At 55.7% G+C, this 24,759-nt stretch overlaps 2 protein-coding genes across 3 annotated transcripts; both read left to right on the forward strand.

Annotated features, from left to right (window-relative positions):
- The first annotated feature begins 2,005 nt into the window (after nt 1–2,005).
- LOC114808683 (coiled-coil domain-containing protein 183-like) lies at nt 2,006–9,498 on the forward strand. 2 transcript variants are annotated; one of them, XM_029056488.2, is made up of 9 exons: nt 2,006–2,184; nt 2,504–2,625; nt 4,123–4,200; nt 4,312–4,479; nt 4,950–5,054; nt 6,620–6,742; nt 7,025–7,150; nt 7,324–7,375; nt 9,377–9,498. In XM_029056488.2, exons 1-9 carry the CDS (start codon nt 2,046–2,048, stop codon nt 9,481–9,483), a joined length of 1,020 nt encoding a protein of 339 aa, XP_028912321.1. In that variant the 5' UTR covers nt 2,006–2,045; the 3' UTR covers nt 9,484–9,498. The 2 variants fall into 2 exon arrangements, with proteins under 2 accessions (XP_028912321.1, XP_028912323.1); XM_029056490.2 differs by having other exon boundaries at nt 7,327–7,375.
- A 3,029-nt stretch (nt 9,499–12,527) lies between these two features.
- Nucleotides 12,528–17,238, forward strand: LOC114808693 (coiled-coil domain-containing protein 183-like). Its single transcript, XM_029056512.2, has 4 exons — nt 12,528–12,722; nt 14,858–14,971; nt 15,111–15,195; nt 16,966–17,238. Exons 1-4 carry the CDS (start codon nt 12,567–12,569, stop codon nt 17,085–17,087), a joined length of 477 nt encoding a protein of 158 aa, XP_028912345.1. The 5' UTR covers nt 12,528–12,566; the 3' UTR covers nt 17,088–17,238.
- Nucleotides 17,239–24,759: the final 7,521 nt, after the last annotated feature.

A 24,759-nucleotide genomic window follows, 5' to 3' on the forward strand; every position in this document is an offset into this window, starting at 1 on the left:
CTCCCGCGGTCCCGGAACGCCCTCCCTCCTCACCTAGGACAATCTAATTCTCTTCCCCTCTTCAAATCCCTCCTTAAAACTCACCTCCTCCAAAAGGCCTTCCCAGACTGAGCTCCCCCCTTTTTCCCTCTGCTCCCTCTACCCCCCCCCCACCTCTCCGCAGCTAAACCCTCTTCTCCCCCTTTTCCCTCTCCTCCTCCCCCTCTCCCGTCCCATCCCCTCAGCGCCGTACTCGTCCGCTCCACTGTATATCTTTATCACCCTATTTATTTTGTTTAATGAGATGTACATCACCCTGATTCTATTTAGTTGCCACTGTTTTTCTGAGATGTTCTTCCCCTTCACTCTATTTATTGCCATTGTTCTTGTCTGCCCGTCTCCCCTGATTAGACTGTAAGCCCATCAGAGGGCAGGGACTGTCTCTATCTGTTGCCGACTTGTACATTCCAAGCGCTTAGTACAGTGCTCTGCACGTAGTAAGCGCTCAATAAATACTATTGAATGAATGAATGAATAGAGCGGGGGCCTGGGAGTCTCCTTCATTCATCCTCCCATCCCCACAGCACATATACCTGTATATATCTGTAATTTATCGATTTATTTATATTAATGTCTGTCTCCCCCTCTAGACCGTGAGCTCGTTGTGGGCAGGAACGCGTCTGTTATACTGTACTCTCCCGAGCGCTCCGTACAGTGCTTTGCACGCATTAATCGCTCCGTAAATATGATTGAATGAATGAACGAATCTCCCCTGACCACTTTTCCTTCACGGAAGACCCCCTCGCTCCTCCCCCCCCGCCCTCCTCTGATGGTTGGTTGGTTCGTTTTTCGGTATTTGTCGAGCGCTTCCTGTGTGTCAAACGTTGTTCGGAGCGCTGAGGTGGGTACGAGTCGGACACAGTCTCCGTCCCGCGTAGGGTTCACGGTCTTAAGTAGGAGGGAGAACAGGTTTTGAGTCCCGATTTTACACTTGAAGAAACCGAGGCGCAGAGAAGCGAAGTGACTTGCCCGAGGTCATTCAGCAGACGTGGGGTGGAGCCGGGATTAGAACCCGGGTCCTCCGAGACTCAGACCCGTGCTCTTCCCGGCTCTTGACCCTTACCTGGGGATCGAGACCGTGAACCCCACGTGGGATACGTGGGACACACGGAGCGGCGTGGCCTCGTAGAAAGAGCACGGGCCTGGGAGTCGGAGGACCCGGGTTCTAATCCCGCTCCGCCAACCACTTGCTGTGTCCCCTTAGGCGACTCACAACTTTTCTGTGCCTCATTTCTCCTTTTCTCCCTCCTACCTAGACTGGAAGCTCCACGCGGGACAGGGACTGTTGTCCAACCCGATTAGATCTACTCTAACGCGCCGAACGGTGTTCGACACACAGCGAGCGCGGAGCGGATACCGACAGAGTCGGTAGACGCGTTCCCCGCCCACGGTGAGCTTCCGGTAAAATGAGAGATACCCGAGGACCCGTCCGTTCTAGAGTCGGGGTTACAGGGGCTCAATCGGCCGATCCGCGGTACTGATTGAGCGCCGGCTGTGTGCGGACCACTGGACTAAGCGCTCGGGAGAGCACGGTGGAGAAAGAAGACGCGACCAACTGTCCTCACGGAACTGGGGTCGAAGGGCGAGGCGGTCTGGCCCTCCGAGATCCCCGTCCGCAGCGAGGACCGCGGATGCCCTCAGAACAAGCCCTCTGTTACCCCGGGCTGGAGACAAAATCCCCCGGACCCTGTGGCCCCTTGGACAATTCTCTGGGGTCGTGATTCGGCCTTTCAGAATCCCGTTCGGGCAGGATCCTGTCGGGGTCTCCGCGAGATGTGTGTCCCCCCACCCCAGGGGGAGAGGAACTGCCCCCTTGGGGACGGGCAGAGATCACCCTTGTCCTTAACTGCCCCCCCTCCCCCCCCATCTCCTTTGTCTCCCCCCCCTTTGCCTCCCCCACTTCCCCCCCTTCGCCTCCCCCCTTCCCCCCCTTCTCCCCCCCCCCCATTTCCGTTGAGCGCATCAGAGAGAGTCCCTAGCAACCGGAGAACAGGAGAGCTGTTGCCATGGCACTCCGCAGAGGGACGCAGCAGGAGGAGGAGGAGGAGAGCGAGCCGGGCGGCGCGGAGGCCACCATGAAGGTGCAAGGTGGAAAGGACATTCGGGATCAAATCCAGGAACTGCGAGCCATCATACGCCTGCAGGGTGAGTACCGGGCAACGGCCGCCGGTTCGCCCCGGGATGCCAAGTTGGACCGTTTGTCTAGAAACAGTGCGGGAGTCGGCCTTTACCGAGCTAGGCTGCTTCGACTGTCCGCTCGTCGTGGGCGGGGAACGAATCCGTCGATCGTGACGTCGTCCTCTCCCAGGCGCTTAGTACAGTGCTCGGCGCGCAGTAAGCGCTCGGTCGGTATGAACGGACGAATGGGGGATTCCGGTCAGCGGCTCCGGGCAGCCCCACCCGCCGAAGCCCGCCTCGAACCCCAACCGCCACCCCCGCCGTGCCCTCTCTGTTCCGTTTCTAGAGCAAGGCAGGGTCCTACACACCCAGTCGTCCAAGCAGCGAGTGAACCAGAACAAGGATACCGTCGGCCTCCTGCGGGGCAGCATCCGGCAACGGACACGTGAATGGCAGATGGCCAGAAAGGTACGGGACCCCCCTCCCCCCCAAAACTGGATGGAACCTTGACTGGAAAAAGCCGGGGCTCCTCGGTAACGGTTCTCCCTCTCCCTAAGTGAGCCCCGGGAGGACGGGGACTGTGTCTGGCCCGGTTATCCAGCCTCTACCCCGGTAATAATAATAACGATGGTATTTGGTAAGCGCTTACTACGTGCCAGGCGCCGTACTAAGCTCCGGGGTGGATACAAGCAAATCCAGGTGGACGCAGTCCCTGGCCCACATGGGGTTCACACTCTTATTCTTCATTTTTCAGGTGAGGTCACTGAGGCCCAGAGAAGTTCAAACCATTTGCCCAGCGGCACCCGGCTGACGAGCGGCGGAGCCGGGATCAGGCCCTTCTGACTCCCGGGGCCGTGTTGTACCCGCTAAGCCACGCCGCTTGTCCCGAAGCACTCAGCAAATACCACGAGCGGGATTATTTTGGGGGGCGGGGGGAGGTCTCAAGCCTGTGCCGGGCCAGCCTGGGCGGGGGGTCCCCTCGTTGAACCCCTATCCATCCGCCGGGCAACCTTATTAGCTTAACTAAGGGCAGCAGAACCCGGTAGAAGACGCCACTTCATTCATTCAGTCGTATTTATCGAGCGCTTACTGTGTGCAGAACACTGTACTAAGCGCTTGCAGAGTACAATTCGGCAACCGATAGCGACAAACCCTACCCGACAACGGACTCGGGGTCTAGAATGGGGGGGACAGACAACGAAACAAAACAAGTGAACGGGATAAACTCGGAAGAAAGGAAAGAACCCGTTTCTGCCCCCAGGATTTACAACCCAGTGGAGGAAGCGGCCCTTAACGGGATAAGCTCCAGGGGCAGTCGGTAGAAACTCAAACTCCAGAAACTGACAGATTCATCGACCCCTCGTGGATAGAGCCCGGACCTGGCAGTCAGAAGGTCATGGGTTCTAATCCCCGCTCCGCCGTTTGCCGTAGACCTTGGGCAAATCGCTTCACTTCTCTGGGCCTCGGTTCCCTCGTCTGTAAAACGGGGATCGAAACCTTGAGCCCCACGTGGGACGGGGACTGTGTCCGACCCCATTTGCCTGTGTCCACCCCAGAGCTTAATACAGCGCCCGACACCGGTGCTTAACAAATACCATAAAATACAAAAAAAGCCAGGGGGCGGGACGGGGATCGAAGGGGCCAGGGCCGGTGAGATTAGTCTGGAACGCTTTAAGGGAGGAAGAGGGGGCATTTGGAGGGAAGGAAGGGACGCGGTCTGGTGAAGGGGGGCGGGGAGGGCATTCTGGTCACGGAGAGTGGTGTGTACTGGGTTTGTCGAGCGTGGGTTGACTTGGATTAAGTGGGTGGGGTGGGGTAGAGTGAGGCCTTGGAGCCTGTCAATCATCCAATCCTTCGATCAGTGGTATTTATCGATCAGAGCTCTGTAGTCAGTGTTCGGGAGAGTACAGCAGAGTCTCCCCCGCCCCTCCCCGGCCCCGGCCCCGTCCTTCCTCTCTCTCGCAGCATGATGAGAGGTCCATCTCCTGGGCCTTTCGCGAAGAGCATCTGCTGAAACTAGCCACGAACAAGACTTCCATGGAGGTGACATCCGGGGAGGGGTGCCGGGGGGCCTTAGAGAGCTGGAGAGGCGCGGGGGGCGGGCAGGTTGGCGGTCTACCCCTGGGCCAACCCCTCTTTCTCGCCGCGGGCCAGAGCGTGCAGCAGAAACTGCAGAAGTATATCTACGACCGGGTGAAGGTGCACGACGCCCTGGTTCATCTGTTGCGGCGGCGGGCCGCGGTGCTGGAAGACCTGCAGCGGGAACTGCTCAGGCTGCGACGCCTGGAGGAGCCCAGCAAGGAGACCGAGCTGCAGCACCAAGTGAGACTGGGCCCCGGCGACCCGACCGGCGACCCCCGAGCCGGCCCGCACCTTCCGCCTCCCCGTCCCCTCTCCCTTCCCTCCCCCCTCCACCGTCACCGACCCCTTACGACTCCCCGGGCCGCTGACGGCCCCCCCTCCCCGCTCTCCCTCTGGCCATGGCCCCCATTTTCGTTTCCCGCTCCCTCCGCCTGTGGCCTCCAGGCCACAGCCCCACCTTCATTTCCCCGCCTCCGCCCTCGCCCGTGGCCTCTCGCGGCCACGTCCGCTCCCGCCGTCTTTTCCCGGGGCCTTCCTGCGGCCTTCGGGTCACGCCCCTCGGGCAGGGTACCCTTCCCTCTTCATTTCCCAGCCCCCTCCTTCCACCTGTGGCCTTCGGGCCACATTCCCACCTTCGTTTCCCAGCCCCACTCCCCGGTGGCCTTCAGACCACGGCCCTCACCACCCCCCACCCCTCCTTCCACCCTCAGAGGATTCGCCAGCTGGAGAACAGCATCGAGAAGATGGAGATGAAGTGCAGCTCTGCCCAGAGCATCCACCAGATGTATGAAAACTCTCTGGCATCCCTGAAACAGGTGAGGTTTTCCTCGGCTTCTCCCTCCTGGGCCACCGGGTTTCTCCACCCCGGGGAGGCCGGCAGCACCCGGCCCCGGAACTCCGACGCCCAGGGAGGGGGACGGCTTTTGGATCGGCTGGGGGCACCTCGGTGGACAGGAGAGGCGGACCGTGCCCCATCCTGGGTGCCAATCCTGACTGCTCCCCTTGCCTGCTGGGTGACCCTGGGCAAGTCATTTCGCTTCCCTGCCCCTCACTTTTCCCATCTGCGAGTGGGGATTCGATGCTTGTTTTCCCTCTACTTCGACTGCGAGCCCCACCATGGGCATACCCCAACCCCAGTAGCTTGTACCTATCCCAGCGTTTAGTACAGTGCCTGGCACACAGTAAGTTAAGTGCCTAACGGATGACATTTTCTTAAAAAATTACCCCGTGGGGTAGATACCAGATCGTCAGGTCCCGCGTGGAGGAGCTCACAGTACGAGTAGGAGGGAGAACAGGTATTGAATCCCCATTCCGCAGTTGAGGAAAGCGAGTCCCAGAGAAGCGAAGCGACCTGCCTGAGATGGCACAGCAGGCGCTTACTGTGTGCAGAGCACTGCACTAAGCGCTTGGAAAGTACAACAAAATAAGGCATTTAGGCAGGCGTCAATAGCGTCGTGGGGGGTTTAACAAATACCATAAAAAAATACAAACAGGCTTCAGTCTTGGGGTCGTCACAGTCCAATCGGGTCGGAGCCAGCCCCTTTCATTCATTCAATCGTATTTATTGAGCGCTTGCTGTGTTCAAAGCACCGTTCTAAGCGCTTGGGAGCAATAACCAGTCACATTCCCTGCCCGCCACGAGCCTGCAGTCCGGAGGGGTAGACAGACATTAATGAGTAAATTACAGATGTAATAATGAAACTGGTATTTGTTAAGCCCTTAGTATGTGCCAGGCACCGTTCTAAGCCCGGGGGTGAATACAAGGGTCATCTGGTTGGACCCAGTCCCTGGCCCCCATGGGGCTCACGGTCTTCGTCCCCATTTTACTGATGAGATAACTGAGGAAGTGAAGCGACCCGCCCAAGGTCACCCAGCGGACAAGTGGCGGAGCTGGCATTAGGATCCGCGTCCTCGGACTCCCAGGCCTGCGCCTTTCTGCCGCTCGGCCGCGCCGCTTCCCGGCCCGTGCTGTGAGGCTGGGAGGGGGGGATGAAGCAGCGTGGCTCAGTGGAAAGAGCCCGGGCTTGGGAGTCAGAGGTCAGGGGTTCGAATCCCAGCTCTGCCACTTGTCAGCTGGGTGGCCGTGGGCAAGTCCCTTCACTTCTCTGGACCTCAGTTCCCTCATCTGGAAAATGGGGAAGAAGACCGTGAGCCTCACGCGGGACAACCTGATGACCCCGTGTCTACCCCAGCGCTTAGAACAGTGCTCTGCACATAGTAAGCGCTTAATAAATACCAACAATATTATTATCATTATAAAGTTAGGGCGACGCAGAAGAGCTAGAGAGGGCCAATTGCTGTTGATGGCTTTGCCCACCCCCTTTGCCGCCTAAAGGCCGGTCTGCCCCCCGTGTCTATGCCACCCTCTGCTTTCTCTCAGGAACTGGCCAGCTACCCTTCCAAGCTGAGCAACATGGCGAACATGGTGGGCGCCTACCAGAGTGCACTTCAAGACATGACCCAGATGGCCCAGGAGACCATCGAGATCACGGAGGTGACCAAGGTCAGAACCCCCCCGGGCGCATCCCGTTGGGTTAGAGTCCACCGTCTCAACCTCGTCCCCGAGCCGCACGCACGCAAACGCACACAGGGACGCGCACACGTCCCCTTCCCCCTTTCCCGCCTTCCGGGGCGAGGGGCCATTTTCCCGTACGTCTCCGCCGGCTCCTACGCTCGTTGCCTCGCGCCGTTCAGGACTCCAGGAGCTTCCCGGTGGCCCGGGTCCGTCCGCCCCCCTTTATACGCCTCTGTCGCCCCGCCTTCTCCCGTTCCCGTTGCCCCACAGTTGGATGCGGCCAAAGCGGAGACGGCTCTCATCGCGGAGCACGAGGCTCAGGAAAGCCAGCTGAACGCCCAGAAGAAGCAGGTTGACAAGGCCTGGGTGAGAGACACCGGCGATCGCCACCGGCAGGTGAGACCCCAGGCTGGGAGACCCGGGGAGAGTCCCCCTCCCAGCCCAAAGTCAACCGGGACGGTCGGGCCGGATCCGGAGGAGGGCGGGGGGAATGGGAACGTGGTTCGGGAACCGTCGCCGGAGGGTGGACCTCACAACAGCCCGGGTGGCTCTTCTGCATTTTCCTCCAGCAGTCCAGGAGAGATACTGACTTCTCGTTTCTTGGCGAGGATCTTACCAAAGGTGAATCCCCTACGTCTCCCCGGGATTGGTTCTCCGCGGAGCGGGGAGGGGGCGGTTAAGCCCGGGGGTTGGGTGTCGGGAAGGGTCGCCGACCGTGGGAGATGATCCTGGGGGTCGGAAGGTGCTGGGTTCTAATCCCGGCTCCGCCACTTGTCTGAGCCACATGTCCCTCGGTACCCTCATCTGTGAAATGGGGACGGAGACTGTGAGCCCCACGGGGGACAGGGACTGCGTCCAACCCGATTCGCTCCTATCTACCCCAGCGCTCAGTGCGGCGCCCGGCACACGGTAAGCGCTTGACGAATGCCATGATTATCTTTGTTATCGTCGTCCATCTCCGCACTCCACCGGCTTCCCCAACTGCTCCGGGTCTCACGGGTCAACCCGACGGTGGTCTCTGGGAAGCGGGTGTGGGATTGCTCTCTGCCGGTGATGGGGGAGGTGCCAGAGGGGATGGGGGGCATCGCTTGCTTTCCTAAAAGTAGCTACTTTCGTTGGGGGTCCTCCCGCGTCTCCTGGATGTAATCACTTGGGGATCCTCCCGTCGTCCTCGGCCGTGGTATTCGGGGACGGAGCCCGGGGCGTGGCGGCTTCTGGCTAGAAAGGAGAGGCCGCTAATTGGTTAAGGGGTCACCCCTGCCTGATGTGACACTCATATCCCGGGCACGCGGTGTAATGAGACGATGTTAGGAGAACCTTTTCTCTGAAGTACCCGAGCTCCCCGTGATCCTAGAGAGTCTCTTCAGGGGTACCCAAGAACCCCCCCAGCTTTTTCCAGAACCTTGGTGTTGCCCTCATGGGTCATTGTGAAATCTGGGGCAGCGTCCAAGCTCCGGGACTTGGCAGCAGTCGCGGGCCTGGGTGCCCAAACTAAAGAACTGGGCTGGCCCACTTGTCCCCTATAAAACTGGGTGACCCTGGCCACCTTATTTCTGGATCTCTGGGTTCCTATAATAACTGTGGTGTTTGTTGAGCGCTTACTGCGTGCCAGTTACCGTACTAAGCACTGGGGTGGACACAAGCAAATCGGGTTGGACACGGTCCCTGTCCCACATGGGGCTCGCCGCCTCAATCCCCATTTTACGGATGAGATAGCAGGAAATTCCTCAATTCCCCTCCTCTTCCAGATTTTTAAAGTGAGGGACTAAGCAAGGACTGGCTATCAATCCCCCGCCTCCTCTTGTCCCCCCCCACAAATTTCCCACCGACGGAAACCATTTTCCGCCCCGCGGAACGGAAAGGGATCTGGTTCCACCCCGAGCCAAAAGGTCACCTCAGAAGCCCGGCGTGCCTCTAGATTGGAAGCTCCCTGTGGGCAGCGAATGCGTCTACCGACTCGGTTGTGCCGTCCTCTCCCATGCGCTTAGCATGGCGCTCCGCACGGAGTAAACCGTCGATGAATACCATCGATCGATTCATCGATCCAGAGCGTCCAGGTTTGAGGCCTCCAATCTGCTGGACTATCCTAGAGCTTGGGAGGCTCTGGTCACCTTGGGCAAGTCACTTAATTCCTCTGTGCCTCGGTTTCCTAGTTTGTAAAAAGGGGGCCAAGTTCTCCGTTCTCCCTCCCTCTTAGGCGGTGAGCCCCAAGCGGGGAAGGGGCCGTGTCCGATCTGATTACTTTGTGTCTCTCTCCCAGTGTTCGGTGCAGTGCTTGACACATAATAAGCCCAGTTGTTATTCTTATTAGATCTCCCCCTACGAATTCCCCTAGCTATTTTGGGTCCATATCAAAGGCGAAATCACGGAGAGAATTCCAGGGAGCTGCTCGTGTGTGAACTACCGTTTCCCCCAGCCTCATTCCTTGTCAGATCACCCAGTTTTTCTCTCCATTCTCTCCCCCGGCTCGAGCTCTCCCCGTCTTTCTGTCTCTCTGCTTCTCTCCTCTCTGTCTTTCCTGTCTCTCCCCCTCTCTCCTCTGTTTTTCTCTTCTCGCCTCTCCCCCAACACGCTCCCTCTCCCTCTCTCTCTCTCCCACTCATTCCTCTCTTTCGCACCCAGGAAAGAACCCGGAACCTTCCAAATCCCAGATGGAATATGAAGCCCAGATTATTTCTGAAGTGGAAAAGGTCAAGACCGCTGTACCAGTGTTCAAAACGTCTGGGTAAGGCCACTGGCTTCACAGCTCAAGAACCTGGGAGGTCCGGAGCCACAGAGGAGAATTAGGGGTGGTTAATTATGTGGATTGAGGCCGGCAGGGTGAGAGAAGGGAAGAGGTCGCGAAGGGAGAGGCGGGGAGCTGGGCTTCTCAGCCTCTGATTATCTCCAGGGACCGGGGGCCATCAACCGTGTGGGGGGAAAGAGCTCCTCGAGGCAGGGAGGCGGAGAGGAGGAGGAGAGCAGGAGAATAACAGTAAAAATGATGGTATTCATCAAGCACTTACTCTGTGCCAAACATCGTTTGAAACACTGGGGTAGATACAAGGTCATCAGGTTGGACACGGTCCCTGTCCTACGTGGGGCTCACCGGCTTCATCCCCATTTTACAGTTGAGGTAACTGAGGCGCAGAGAAGTGAAGGGAGAGCCTGGGCTGGGAGTCAGAGGACCTGGGTTCTAATCCCAGTTCCCCCTTCTGCTTCCTGGGTGACCTTGGGCAAATCACTCATCTTGTCCACGCCAAGACTCAGAGGACCTGGGTTCTAATCCTGGCTCCATCACCTGTCTGCCAGGTGACCTCGGGCAAGTCACTTTACTTCTCTGGGCCTCAGTTACTTCATCTGTAAAATGGGGATGAGGACTCTGAACCCCACGTGGGACGAGGACTACGTCCAACCCGATTGCCTTGTATCTACCCCAGTGCTTAGAACGGTGCTCAGGAGCACCTAACGGATACCGTAATCATTATTAATTATTGTTAACCTCTCTGTGCCTCAGTTACCTCATCTATCAGATGGGGATGAATTACCCGTCAGTCAGTCAGTTGTATCTGTCAGTCAGACATATTTACTGAGTGCCTACCATGTGCAGAACACTGTACTAAACGCTTAGGAGCGTACAATATAACAGATACATTCCCGGCCCACAACAAGCTCACCGTCTAAAGGACCTGTTCTCCTTCCCCCTTAAACTGTGAGTCCCACGTGTGGATAGAGATTATTTTATATCCCCCCCCGACAAGCCTTAGCACAGTGCTTGTCACATAGTGAGCGCTTTACAAATACCACGGTCGATGTGACTATTTTGGAAGAGCTGGCTTTTCTGCCCAGCAGGGACTTGAACTGGCTGGGGTGGGTGTCATTCATTCATTCATTCATCGATCGAATTTACCGAGCTCTAGCTGTGTGCAGAACACTGTACTAAGCGCTCGGGAGTCGTTCTTTTGCCCATCTCCCTCCTTCTAGACCCGTTGTTGGGTAGGGATTGTCTCTATCTGCGGCCGACTTGTATTTTCCAAGCGCTTAGGACAGTGCTGTACATGCAGTAGGCGCTCAATAGATACGATCGAAGGAACAAATGAAGAGAATACATCAGTAAACAGTCACTTTCCCTGCCCGCAACGGGCTCACAGTCTAGAGTGGGGGAGGTAGACGTCAATATAATGAAATAAAATGCCGGAGATGGACCCGAGGGCTGTTGGGGCCGGGAGGTGGGGGGAAGAGGAAAGGGAGCGAGTCCGGGTGACGCAGAAGGGAGTGGGAGATGAGGAAAAGTAGGGCTTAGTTTGGGAAGGCCTCCTGGAGGAGATGGGCCTTTGATAAGGCTTTGAAGGGCGGCGGGGTTGGGGAGTGGTTGTCTGGGGGATTTGAGGAGGGAGGGCGTTCCAGGCCAGAGGTAGGAGTGGGCCTGGGGGTCGGTGGCGCGACGGAAGAGATGGAGGCCCAGCGACAAGGTTAGCGGCACCAGAGGAGCGGAGCGTGCGGGCTGGGATGCCACAGGAGAGAAGGAAGGTGAGGTAGGAGGGGACCAGGGGATGGACGGCTTTAAAGCCGACGGCGAGGGCGGTTTTGGAAAGAGGAAACTAGAGGAGCGGACCCGAATGGAGTCAGGCCCGCCCGCCTCATGTTCCCCCCGGGGGGCAGGATATCACCGGGAGTTCCAGGCCCCAGAAGGTAACCGAGGAGAAGCTGGTACAACAGATAGCGGAGTGCGAGCAGAAGCGGAAGGAGCTGAAGGCATTGCTGCACAACTGGATTTGGGAGCGGACAGAACTCAAATACACCAGACTCCAGCTCCATCAGGTACTACGGCCGGCTGCTCAGGATCGCCGCGCGCTGACGGAAAGGGTCCTGGTGGAGGTTTGCCTGGAGAAGCAGCGTGGCCAAGTGGGTAGTAATATAATAATAATTCTTATTATGTGATATTGATCAAGCGCTTACCGTGTGCCGGGCCCCCGTACTGAGCCACTGGGGGTAGATTCAAGAAATCGGGTTGGACACTGTCCCCACGTGGGGCTCAGGGTCTCAATAAATAGAGCCCGGGGCCCGGGGAGTCTGGGAGGAACTGCGTTCTAATCCCATCTCCGCACTTGCCTGCTGTGTGATTTCGGGCCATTTCAACTTCATTCTCTGGGCCTCAGTTCCCTCATCTGGAAAACGGCAGTAAGACTGGGAGCTCTATGTGGGACAGGGACTGTATCAAACCCGATTGATCTTGCATCTACTCCAGCGCCTAGATGAGTGCCTGGCACATAGTAATGCTTAAACAGATGCCGCAGTTATATTATTGCTATTATTATTATTATGGGGCCACCCAGGGGCCAGGATCGGGTCCCCCCCTGCCTCCTGGACCCCATGCCCACGGCCATCGGACCTGGAACCGGCCACCCCTAAAGTTTGGATTGTCATGGTACCCATTTGGGGGCCACAAGAACAACCAGTCAAGGGTATTTATTGTGCGCGTTAATTGTGAAGAGACACGTTACCTAAGCGCTTGGAACAGATGGCTTAATGAAAGAAGCCGGGCCCGGGAGTCAGAGGATCTGGGTTCCAATCCCGGCTCCGCCGCTTGTCAGCTGTGTGACTTTGGGCAAGTCACTTCACTTCTCGGGGCCTCAGTGACCTCACCTGGAAAATGAGGATTAAGACTGAGCCCCACGTGGGACAACCTGATTACCTTGTATCCACGCCAGCGCTCAGAACAGTGCCTGGCACACAGTAAGCGCCTAACGAATGCCGTCATCATCATCAGCACCATCGTCGGTGCCCTTATAATCGTCTCGCTCCCCCGCGGCGGCCTGCCAGGTACAAACAGATGGAAGAGCAGCTGAAGCAGAAGTTGGAGGCGGAAGAAGCCAGACGACAACAGGCCAGCCGCAGCGTGGAGAAGAACCAGGAGTTGATGCTGACCGTCCAGAATGGTATCGACAATCTCTTCATGCGCCTGTGCAGCATCTCGGTGCCCGGAGAGGTGAGGCCGCTCGTCAGAGACCCCCCCCACTCCCGCCCCGCCCCGGCTGTTTTGGGGGAACCAGTGGGCTGCGAAGGGAACGTGCCCCCGAGCGGAGGGCCGGCACGCATCTCCCCCTGGGCCAGCGGGGACGCGGGTGGCCGAAGGGTCAGAGATGGTAGATGGCGCTCGCTGCGTGTCGGACACTGTGCTCCACGCTGGGGTAGAGTCGGGATAACTGAAGCGGAGAAGTGATTTAGAGAAAAAGCCCGGGTCTGCGGGTCAGAGGGCCTTGGGTTCTAATCCCCGCTCTGCCGCTCGTCTGCTGGGTGACGGTGGGCGAGTCGCTTCACGTCACTGCGCCTTAGTTTCCTCATCTGCAAAATGGGGACTCAGGACCTGTTTGCCCTCCTACTTAGACCGGTGAGCCCTCTCATCATCTTGTATCTACACCAGGGCTTAGTACCCTGCTTGACACATACGAAGAGCTTGCCCCGTGTATTTCAATTTGTGAATCCCTTGCAGGGCAGGGACAGTTTCTAACCTAATTAACTCGTCCCTCCACCAGCACTCAGGACAGTATTCGACTCGGGGTAAGCCCTTAACAGATACCGATTGTTACTATTACTTGCCCCAAGTAGGCAAGTGGCGGAACTGGGATTAGAACCCAGATCCCGTGCCTCCCAGGCCCGGGTTTCCTTCCACTAGACCACACTGTTTCCCCCTTACTTCTCCCTCTAGTCCTCAAAGGGAGGATGCTTAGGACAGTGCTTGGTATATAGTAAGCGCTTAACAAATAGCGTCATTATTATTATGGAGAAAGAGGAGGAGGAGGAGTGAGTCTTATGTATTGAGCACTTACCGTGTGCAGAGCGCCGTACTAAGCATTTGGGAGAGTTCAATGTAAGATTAAACAGACAGTTCCCTGCCCACAAGAAGCTTACAGACTAGAGGGGGAGACAGACATCAATAGAAATAAATAAATGATACATATGGGCGTAAGTGGTGGGGGGCTGGGAGGAGGGATGGAGAGAGGGAGCGAGTCAGGGCGACGTGGAAAGAGTGGGAGAAGAGGAAAGGAGGGCGCAGTCAGGGAAGGCCTCCCGGAGGAGATGGGCCTTCGGTAAGGCTTGGAAGGAGGCGAGAGTCACTGTCGGTCAGATATGAGGAGGGAGGGCGTTCCGGGCCAGAGGCGGGACGTGAGCGAGTGACCGGTGGCGAGATAGACAAGATAGAGGGACAGTAAAAAGGTTGGCTTTAGAGGAGGAAAATGTGAGGCCTGGGTTGGAGTGGGAGAGCAGCGAGGTGAGGTGGGAGGGGGAGAGGGGATTGGGAAGACGAGGAGGAAGAAGAGGAAGGAGAAGACGAACTGTGGTGACCCCTAAGCACTTATTTCATATCAAACACTGTTCTGAGCACTGAGGTAGATGAAAGGTGACCACGTCCCACATTAGGGGCAAGAATAGGTATTGAATCCCGATTTTGCCAGTGAGGCACAGGAAAATGAAGTGACTTGCCCAAGGTCATCCAACCGACGCATGGCTGGGCTGGTATTAGAACCCAGGTCTTCTAATTCCCAGGCCCAGGCCCCTTCCGCTAGCCCGCCCTGTTTCTCATCTGAAAGAGGATGGACTTGAGTGGAGAAGCTCAGTCGGTCGGTCAATAAGGCGGTGATATTTATTGAGCGTTTATTGATAATCATGGTATTATTAAAGGCGTACCATGTGCCGGACACCGTACTAAACGCTGGGATGGATATAAGCAAATCGGGTTGGACACGGTCCCTCATCCCAAGTGGGGCTCACGGCCTCGATCCCCTTTTACAGACGAGGTGACTAGGCCCAGCGAAGTCAAGTGACTGGCCCCAGGCCACAGGGCAGACATTGCGTGCAGAGCACTGCACTAAGCACGTGGGAGAAGACGAGTCGGTAGATACGTTTCCTGTCCGCGAGGAGCTTGGAGTCTACGCGAGGAGACGGATATTAAAATAGATTACGGCTACGTGCATAAGCGCCGTGGGGCAGAGGATGGGTTGAAGATCAAGGGCTTAAAGGGAAGTTGGGGTGATCGTGAGGGGTCGGGGGTGGGGGGGTCAAGGAGGGAGCCCACCGGCTTGGGTGGGGGGTCAAAGTTCACACCCACTTCTCGGCCTCCAGGAGGATGTCCCGACTGACTTCAAAGACACATTCAAAAAGCTGGAATTCTGTCAGAGGAAACTCGTCCATCTGGTCAGCGTGTCTAAAGACGTCCCCCCGGAGGAGGTTGAAAAGGTGGCATGTTAGGGCCGGAGGGGCGGGTGGAGGGCGGTCCCCACCGGCCCCTTGGCCAGGGGTAGTGGTCCCGGGGTCAACTGCCTCTCCCCAGACCCCGGGCTCAGAGCTGAAGTGACTTCTGCAGTTTCTTACGCAGGTGAAACACGTCCTAGAAAAGTTGGCCCAAGAGGACAAGCTGAACAGGAAGGTTCCTTTCGAAGATCAGGACACTGAAATAACAGGTGGGCGCCCCAGGGGCGGGAGGGTGGGGGCTTTCAGAGTCCGATCGCCCCCCTGACATCAAGTGCCATCCCCCACCGCCTCCTTGGAAAGGAAGCAAGGTAGAGGCTGGGTCATCCATTCAGTCAATCGGATTTATTGAGCGCTAACGGTGTGCAGAGCGCTGTACTAAGGAGTACTAAGTCGAGGACGACTCGACCATAAACGGACACGTTCCCTGCCCACAACGGGCTCCCAGTCTAGAGCAGCACGACGTAGTGGATAGAGCACGGGCCTGGGAGGCCGCAGGTCCCGGGTTCGCATCCAGGCTCCTCCACGTGCGTGCTCTGTGACCTTGGGCAAGTCACTTCCCTCCTCCAGGCCTCATCTGTCAAATGGGGATCAAGACGGTGAGCCCCCGCACTGGCCGCGGACCGTGCCCGACCCTATCGGCTTTGCAGAGCACTGTACTAAGCACTTGAGAGAGTGCGAGAAGCAGCGTGGCTCAGTGGAAAGAGCACGGGCTTTGGAGTCAGAGGTCATGGGTTCGAATCCCAGCTCGGCCACTTGTCAGCTGTGTGACTTTGGGCAAGTCACTTAACTTCTCTGTGCCTCAGTTACCTCATCTGTAAAATGGGGATTAAGACTGTGAGCCCCACGTGGGACAACCTGATTCCCCTGTGTCTACCCCAGCGCTTAGAACAGTGCTCGGCACAAAGTAAGCGCTTAACAAATACCAACATTATTATTATCTCCCCCGTCGCTTAGCAGGGTGCCTGCCATATTGTAAACGCTGAATGGAGGCCGTTAAAAAAAGTGCCACGGAGTACAGACTCAAGGGAATAGGGGACACAGTTGGGAGGGAAATAGGGTGGGGAGATGAGACATTAGTCACGGAAGGCTTCCTGGGAGGCGATGCGACTTCTGCAAGGGGAGGAGCAGAATCTCAGGCTCCTCGCGTTCAGGGTCCACTGTCAAAACCATGGCCGTGGCCCCCGGGCACACCGGTCTTCTGGCTATCGAGGGGGACTGTAAGCTCACCGTGGGTAGGGAATGTGTCTCTTAATTGTTGTGTTGTAATAATAATGAGGTTTTTTGTTAAGCGCTACCTGCCAAGCACTGTTCTAAGAACTGGGGTAGATACGAGGTAAGCAGGTTGTCCCCCGTGGGGCTCACAGTCTTCACCTCGTTTTTCAAATGAGGTCGCTGGGGCACAGAGGAGGGAAGCGGCTTGCCACACGGCAGACAAGTGGCCGAGCGGGGATTAGAACCCTCGCCCTCTGACTCCCTCTCCCTCTTTCCACTAAGCCACGCTGCTTCTCGTACTCTCTCAAGTGCTTAGTACAGTGCTCTGCACACTGTTAGCGCTCCAGAGACACGACAGAATGAACGAATGGATGAGGGAGGGAGGTCGAGGCGGGCAGCGGCCAGTGAGCAAGAGGTCAAGGGTGAGAGGAGATGAAGCCCAGCGAGTAGGTTAGTGTTGGAGAAGCAAAACGAGGTGAGGTAGGAGGGAGAGAACCGACTGAGTGCCCTAAAGCCCTTGGTAAGGAGCTTCCGTTGGAAGCGGAGGTGGGTGGGCGACCACTGGAGGTTTTCGAAGAGTGGGAAGACGTGCACAAAAGAGGCTTTTTTCAAGAAAAATGACGGGGCCGGCAGAGCGAAGGACAGGAGAAGGGAGAGGCTGGAGGCAGGGAGGTCGGGGACGAGTCACCCTCCCAAAGCCCCTTGGCCCGAAGCTACCTCCCGCCTCCCTCACGGCTCCCTCTCCCACCCTCACCTCTCTTGTCCAGAGACCTTCAATTACGCCGACATGGAGGACTACTACGTCCCGACCCGGGAGGAAATCAAAAGGCAGGGCAAGAACCTGATCGAGGCCAAGCTCAAGGCCAGCAAGAAGAAGCCGAAGAATTGAGGGCATCCGGGTCTGCCCAGGAGGCTCCGAGGCCCAGAGCCCCAGCCCCCGGCTTGGCCTCTTGCCCCAGGATTCGGGGGTTTGCTCCGCCCCCGGCCCTTTTGTCCTATGAATAAAATTAAATTTCAGAATCCTTTCTGAATCCCCAGGACCGAATGGGGCATTGTCCTTCCCGGCCTTCAGATTTCCCATTGCAAGTTGGCCTCACCTTCCTCTGCCCCACCTCCCAAGGAAGCGACCGTTCTTTTAAAAGCGGTATTTGGTAAGCGCTTACTCTGTGCCGGGCACTGTATTGAGCCCTGGGGCAGATACAAAGCTAATCGAGTTGGACACAGTTCACGTCCCACGTGGGGCTCACAGTCTTAACCCCCGTTGGACTGGGTCTGGCCTGATTGGCCGGGATCCACCCTGGGGCTTAGTACGGTGCCCGCCACCTAGTAGGCGCTTCACAGATACCGCAATTAATCGTGGTTATAATTATCTTACAGATGGGATACCTGAGGCACAGAGAAGGAGGTAACTTGCGTAATGTCACACAGCAGGCAAGCGGCAGAGCCGGGATTAGAACCCAAGTCCTTCTGACTCCCGGGCCTGTCCTCTCTCCACTCGGACCTGCCGCTTCTCCCGGCATCGTAATATTCATTCAGTAGTGTTTACTGAGCGCTTACTATGTGCAGAGCACCGTACTAAGTGCTCGGAACGTACAGTTCGGCAACAGATAGAGACCATCCCTGCCCATCGACGAGCTTATGGTCAAAGTAGTCATAGTTGTAGTTTTTATTAAGCGCTCACCGTGTGCAGAGCACTATACTAAGGAATGGTTTTGAATACACAGGTGGGAATTAGACACGGTCCCTGGCCCTGGGGGGCTTCCAGTCTAAAAATACAAATGGGGGAGGGCTGAATGGTGACTGACACCTACAGAAAAACACGAAGGCAACACGAAGACGAGAACGAGGATCAGTAGGGTGCTGCGGCTGGAGGAGCAGAATTTCAGGCTCCCCACGGCTCAGAGTCCACAGTCCGAACCGTGGCCCCGGTGAGCGGTCCAGCAGCAGCCGCCCTTTCCTTCCCGGGGGCCGGTGGGGGTGACGCCGGGCCGCGGCTGCTTTCCGGCGTCCCGCCGGGGCGATGGAAGGGGGTTCCGGATGGGAACCGGGTGGGTTCCGGGGGAGGTGGCCGGGCGGTCCGGTAGAGGAGGCTGTCAGGGCGCTCCGGGGGGCATGGCGGGGGCGGTAGGTACCTGGTGGAGTCGCGTGCCCATCGGGTGGTGGTGCCCAGGGGACACTGCGCAGCCCCTTCCATCTACCCGGCTGCTCAGGGGAGGGTGGGCTTTTCTGAAATGCCCCCCACTGCCCCAGCGCCTTATCGAAGGCCTGACTCCTCCAAGAGGCCTTCCCTAAGACCCCCTTCCTCTTCTCCCGCTCCCTTCCGTGTCGCCCCGACTCGCTCCCTTTCTTCATCCTCTCCCAACCCCAGCCCCACACCGCTTATGCCCTTGTGGCCGAGCCGGGATTGGAACCCACGACCTCCGACTCCCATGCCCGAGCTCCTGCCACTGAGCCACGCTGCTTCCCAATTGAGCGCCTACTCTGTGCCAAGCGCTGCGGCTGGTACGAGCCGAGCGGCTTGCACCCAGACCCTCATCCCAAGGCGACTGAGGCACAGGAGAAGGGAGACGGCTCCCCCAAGGTCTTCCTGGCTTCTGGAGAACAGAAGAAGGCCAGGAACTCCAACAGTTGGAGGATAGGAGGGGGAGGAGGCGCCTGCGAAGGAAACCGAGAATGACTGGCCAGGGAGATAAGAGGAGAACCAGGAGAGGATGGAGTCCGTGAAGCCAAGGTGAGATAAGGTGTGGAGGAGGAGGGGTTGGTTGACAATGTCAAAGGCAGTTGAGAGGTCAAGGAGGATTAGAATGGAGTAGGAGCCATTGGATTTGGCAAGAAGGAGGTCATGGGTGAAGTCAAGGGTCAGTTCTTGGCCCTCTTCTGTTCTCCATTTACACTCACTCCCTCGAACTCATTCGTTCTCACGGCTTTGACTACCATCTCTACGCAGATGACACGCAGATCTACGTCTCCGCCCCTGTCCTCTCCCCCTCCCTTCAGGCTCGCATCTCCTCCTGCCTCCAGGACGTCTCCACCTGGATGTCGGCCCGCCACCTAAAACTCAACACGAGCGAGACTGAGCTCCTCATCTTCCCTCCCAAACCCGGTCCTCTCCCAGACTTCTCTATCACCGTGGATGGCACGACCATCCTTCCTGTCTCTCAGGCCCGCAATCTCGGTGTCATCCCTGACTCGTCTCTCTCGTTCACCCCACCATCCTATCCGTTACCGAGACCTGCTGGTTTCACCTTTACAATATCGCCAAGATCCGCCCTTTCCTCTCCACCCAAATGGCTACCTTACTGTTACAGGCTCTCGTTATATCCCGGCTAGACTACTGTGTCAGCCTTCTCTCTGACCTCCCTTCCTCCTCTTTAGCCCCACTCCAGTCTATTCTTCACTCCGCTGCCCGGCTCATCTTCCTGCAGAAACGATCTGGGCATGTCACTCTCCTTCTTAAACACCGCCAGTGGTTGCCTATCAACCTCCGCTCCAAACAAAAACTCCTCACTCTAGGCTTCAAGTCTCTACATCACCTTGCCCCTTCCTACCTCTCCTCCCTTCTCTCTTTTTACCGCCCACCCCACACGCTCCGCTCCTCCGCCGCCCACCTCCTCACTGTCCATCGGTCTCACCTATCCCACCGTCGACCCCTGGGCCACGTCCTCCCGCGGTCCTGGAACGCCTTCCCTCCTCACCTCCGCCAAACTGATTCTCTTCCCCTCTTCAAAACCCTACTTAAAACACCTCCTCCAAGAGGCCTTCCCAGGTCGAGCTCCTCTTCTCCCTCTACTCCCTCTACCACCCCCCTTCACCTCTCCACAGCTTAACCCTCTTTTCCCCCCATTTCCCTCTGCTCCTCCCCTCTCCTTTCCCATCCCTTCAGCACTGTACTCATCCGCTCAACTGTATATATTTTCATTACCCTATTTATTTTGTTAATGAAATGTACAGCACCTTGATTCTGTTTAGTTGCCATTATTTTTACGAGATGTTCTTCCCCTTGACTCTATTTATTGCCATTGTTCTTGTCTGTCCGTCTCCCCCGATTAGACTGTAAGCCCGTCAAATGGCAGGGACTGTCTCTATCTGTTGCCGACTTGTTCATTCCAAGCGCTTAGTAGAGTGCTCTGCACATAGTAAGCACTCAATAACTACTAATGAATGAATGAATGAATGAACCTTAAAGAGAGCAGTCTCGGTAGAGTGGAGGTAACAGAAGCCAGATTGGAAGGGGTCCAGGAGAGAATGGGAGTTAAGGAATTCTAAGCAGCGAGTGTAGACGACTCGTTTTAGGACCTTGGAAAGGAAGGGTAGTAGGGAGAGAGGGCGATAACTGGAAGGGGACGTGGGGTCGAGAGAGGGTTTTTTTAGGATGGGGGAGACATGGGCATGTTTGAAGGCAGAGAGGAAGGAGCCATTGGATATTAATAATGTTGGTATTTATTGAGCGCTTACTATGTGCAGAGCACTGTTCTAAGCGCTGGGATATACAGGGTAATCAGGTTGTCCCACATGAGGCTCACAGTCTTAATCCCCATTTTACAGATGAGGTAACTGAGGCACCGAGAAGTGAAGTGACTTGCCCAAAGTCACACAGCTGACAAGTGGCAGAGCCGGGATCCGAACTCATGACCTCTGACTCCCAAGCCCGGGCTCTTTCCACTGAGCCACGCTGCTTCTCTGATTGAGATTGAGTGGTTAAAGATAGAAGTTCCTTGCTACTTCATCATCATCATCACGGTGGTATTTCTGAAGCGTCTACTAGGTGCCAAGCACTGTTCTAAGCGCTGGGGGAGTGCTGGAGGAGATACCAGGTCATAAGGTGGCTCCCCTGGGGCTCACAGGCTTCATCCCCCTTTTCCAAGTGAGGGCACTGAGACCCAGAGAGGTGAAGGGACTCACCCCAGGTCCCCCAGCTGACAATAATAATAAGAATAATGTTGGTATTTGTTAAGCGTTTACTAGGTGCCAAGCACTATTCTAAGCACAGAGGGAGATACCAGTCATCAGGTTGTCCCCCATGGGGATCACAAGCTTCATCCCCCATTTCCTGATGAGGGCACTGAGGCCCAGAGAAGTGAAAGGACTCATCCGAGGTCACCCAGCTGACAGTAATAATAATAATAATATTATTATTACAATAAAATTGTTATATTATGATTATATTATATAATATAATTATATAATAGTAATGTTAGTATTTGCTAAGCGCTTACTAGGTGCCAAGCACTGTTCTAAGCACTGGGGGAGATACCAGCTCATCAGGTTGTCCCACCTGGGACTCACAGGCTTCATCCCCTTTTCCAGGTGAGGGCACTGAGGTCCAGAGAAGTGAAGGGACTCGCTCAAGGTACCCAGCTGACAATAATAATAATGTTGGTATTTGTTAAGTGCTTAATAGGCGGCAAGCACTGTTCTAAGCACTGGTTAGATACATGGTCATCAGGTGGTCTCACGTGGGGCTCGCAGGCTTCATCCCCATTTTGCAGATGAGGAAACTGAGGTACAGAGAAGTGAAGTGACTTGCCCAAGGTCACATTGCTGTCAAATGGCAGATCTGGGACTAGAACCCTGGACCTCTAACTCCCAAGCCCGGGCTCTTGCCACTGAGCCACGCTGCCTCTCATAAGCACCTACAAGGGCCCAGGCACTGTACTTAGTGCCTGGGAGGGGGCAGGCAAATCGGGTTGTACCTGGTCCTGTGTGGGGCTCCCGGCTTCAATCCCCCTTTGACATCAGAGGGGATAATTCATTCAATAGTATTTATTGAGCGTTTACTATGTGCAGAATACTGCACTAAGATCTTGGAATGTACAATTCGGCAACAGATGACGATATTGGTTAAGCACCCACTAGGTACCAAGCACTGCTCTGACCGCTGGGGCGAATCAAGCAGGTTGTCCTACAGCAGGCTCACGGTCTTCATCTCCATTGTACAAATGGGGGAACGGAAGTCCAGAGAAGTTTTAGGAGCTTGCCTGAGGTCACCATTAGTGGCGAGATCCCAGGCTTGGGTGTCAGCGGTTATGGGTTCCAATCCCACTACTTGTCATCTGGGTGACTTTGGGCAAGTCGTTTCACTTCTCTGGGCCTCAGTGACCTCAACAGGAAAATGGGGATTATTAGTAATAATAATAATGATGATTATATTTGTTAAATGCTTACTCTGTGTCAAGCATTGTTCTAAGCGCTGGGGGAGATACAAGGTAATCAGGTTTTCCCACATGGGGCTGACTGTGTTACAGATGATGTCACTGAGGCCCAGAGAAGTGAGGTGACTTACCCACAGTCACACAGCTGACTAATGGCGGAGCCGGGATTAGGACCCAGGACTCGTGACTCCCTTTGTAAGACTCCAAGATCCTGACCCCCTCTGGACGGGGATGAGGAGGAAGTGGGAGAAGGAGGGAAACTGGAAGCGAAGTGGAGGAACATTCCTGTTGTTCCCTGTTGTGGCCGCTTGTCTTTCTGTCTCCTTCCCTCCCAGCGTCAGCCGAGCCCCAGTGGGCAGATCCCCCGTCGGATTGGTGGCCGATGAACCGGTCAGTGGCCCTGACCTTTCGCGGTTCGTATTCCTCGCAGAGTCCAGAGGGTTTGGCTCCCAGTGACTGGGTCACGCTCTCCAAGCGTTAAACACTGAGCACATTACAGGAATGAGTTACTGGGCACTCGAAGGAAGTTTAGAAGCCTGCCACCGAGCAGCATGGTAAAGGTCGTGGGTTTCATCCCGGCTCCGCCGCTTGTCTGCCATGTGACCTTGGCGAAGTCCTTTCACTCTTCTGGGCCTCACTTCCATCATCTGGAAGATGGGCTTTAAGACTGTGAGCCCCGCCATGGGACAGGAGCCGGTTCCAACTCGATTTGCTTGACTCCACCCCTGTGTTTAACAGATTCCGCCACTGCCAGGGGCGTGGCAAAGCCCAAACTTCTCCACCTTTTGGAGCTGCCCGGTTGAAATGCAGGCTGTCAATTGGTCATATTTGTGGAGCGCTTTCTGTGTGCAGAGCACTCTGCTAAATGCGTGAGAGAGTACAATGCAGTAACAAGCAGATTGTAAACATCAATCGCTAGGTGAGTTGCGGTCTGATATTACTAGTCTGGTTTGTTATTCACCTCCCTTTATTAGACACTGTCCTTTGTACTGCCATTTGGGGAAGAACTGATTTATCCTGCATGGTATTTCCTGTGTGCAAAGCCCTATACTAAGCGCTTGGGAGAATAGAGTGCAACAGAGTGGGTAGACACATTCCCTTCCCCCAACGAGCTGACAGTCTAGGGGACGAGCTTCCAGTCTCAGCCATATCTGTACTTCCCTGTCAGAAGATGCCTAAGCACTTAGAATCTAATCCTGGCTCCGTCCCTTATCTGCTGTGTGACCTTGGGTCAGTCACTTCACTTTTCTGGGTCTCAGTTCCCTCATCTGCAAAATGGGAATTAAAACCATGAGCCCCATGGGGGACAGGGACTGAGCCCAAACAGATTACCTTGTGTCTACCCCAGTGCTTAGTACAATGCCTGGCAAATAGTAAGTGCTTAACAAATACCAAGAAAATAAAAGATTTTAAGTACTGACACAAGCACTGTGCTAAATACTGTGGTTGGTATAGGATAATATCACTGGACACAGTCCCGTGACCTACTGGGAATAAGAAAGAAGGAGAATTTCCCCCCACCCCCAACACATGCACTCTTCCCCTGTACATTGTGAGCCCCACGTGGGACAGGGACTGTGTCCAACTTGATCATCTTGCATCCACCCCGGCTCCCTGTAAGAGCTTGGCACATAGTAAGGGCTAAACACAGATCATTAATAGCGGAGGAAACCAAGGCCCAGAGAAGTTACACGACTTATCCAGGGTCACACAGCAGGTCCAGGACTCCTGACTCCCATACCTGGACTCTTTCCTCTAGGCCGCACTGTAGATGCAATGAAACAGCATCAGAGAACTTCTCTTCCCCTCATGAACTTTTTTGCTCTGGTTGAGGAAAGACAGATTTGTTTTCTAGCTCCTGTTTCCCAATAAGAAGTCAGAGTAACTGCCATTTGTACCAGTAAAGACCAGTCTCAGTAACCTAATCACCTCAGAAATAGATCAGGATGCTGGATAACTACCAGTTGGATTGTAGAATTTCTCCTCTCGCAGTTGTGCATGGCAAGAAATAATAATTGTGGTGTTTTTCTATCTCCCTGTCTAGACTGGAAGTTCGTTGTGGGGCAGGGAATACATCTGCTAACTGTGCTGTATTGTACCCTCCCAAAGCATTTAGTACAGTATTCTGCACATAGGAAGCACTCAATAAATACCACTGATTAATTGATTGCCAAGTGCTCATTATGTACCAGAAACTGTACTGAACTCAAGGAAACGGTGCCGGAAAAATGTCACCATGGAATATCGTTTGGACCAAGATCCAGTTTGAGGCTTGGTTCCAAGGGTCTTTGGAAGGTCCCCGGTCTGAGGGGCAGGATGCTGTGCCTGGCGGGTTTCCTGTCAGCTTGTCTCCCTCTTCAGGGGAAGGCTGCCCTCAGACCTGTCCCGCTGGTTCCGATTTGCTAACCA

Source organism: Ornithorhynchus anatinus, chromosome Y3, assembly GCF_004115215.2.
Source record: "Ornithorhynchus anatinus isolate Pmale09 chromosome Y3, mOrnAna1.pri.v4, whole genome shotgun sequence".
Lineage (NCBI taxonomy): Eukaryota > Metazoa > Chordata > Mammalia > Monotremata > Ornithorhynchidae > Ornithorhynchus > Ornithorhynchus anatinus.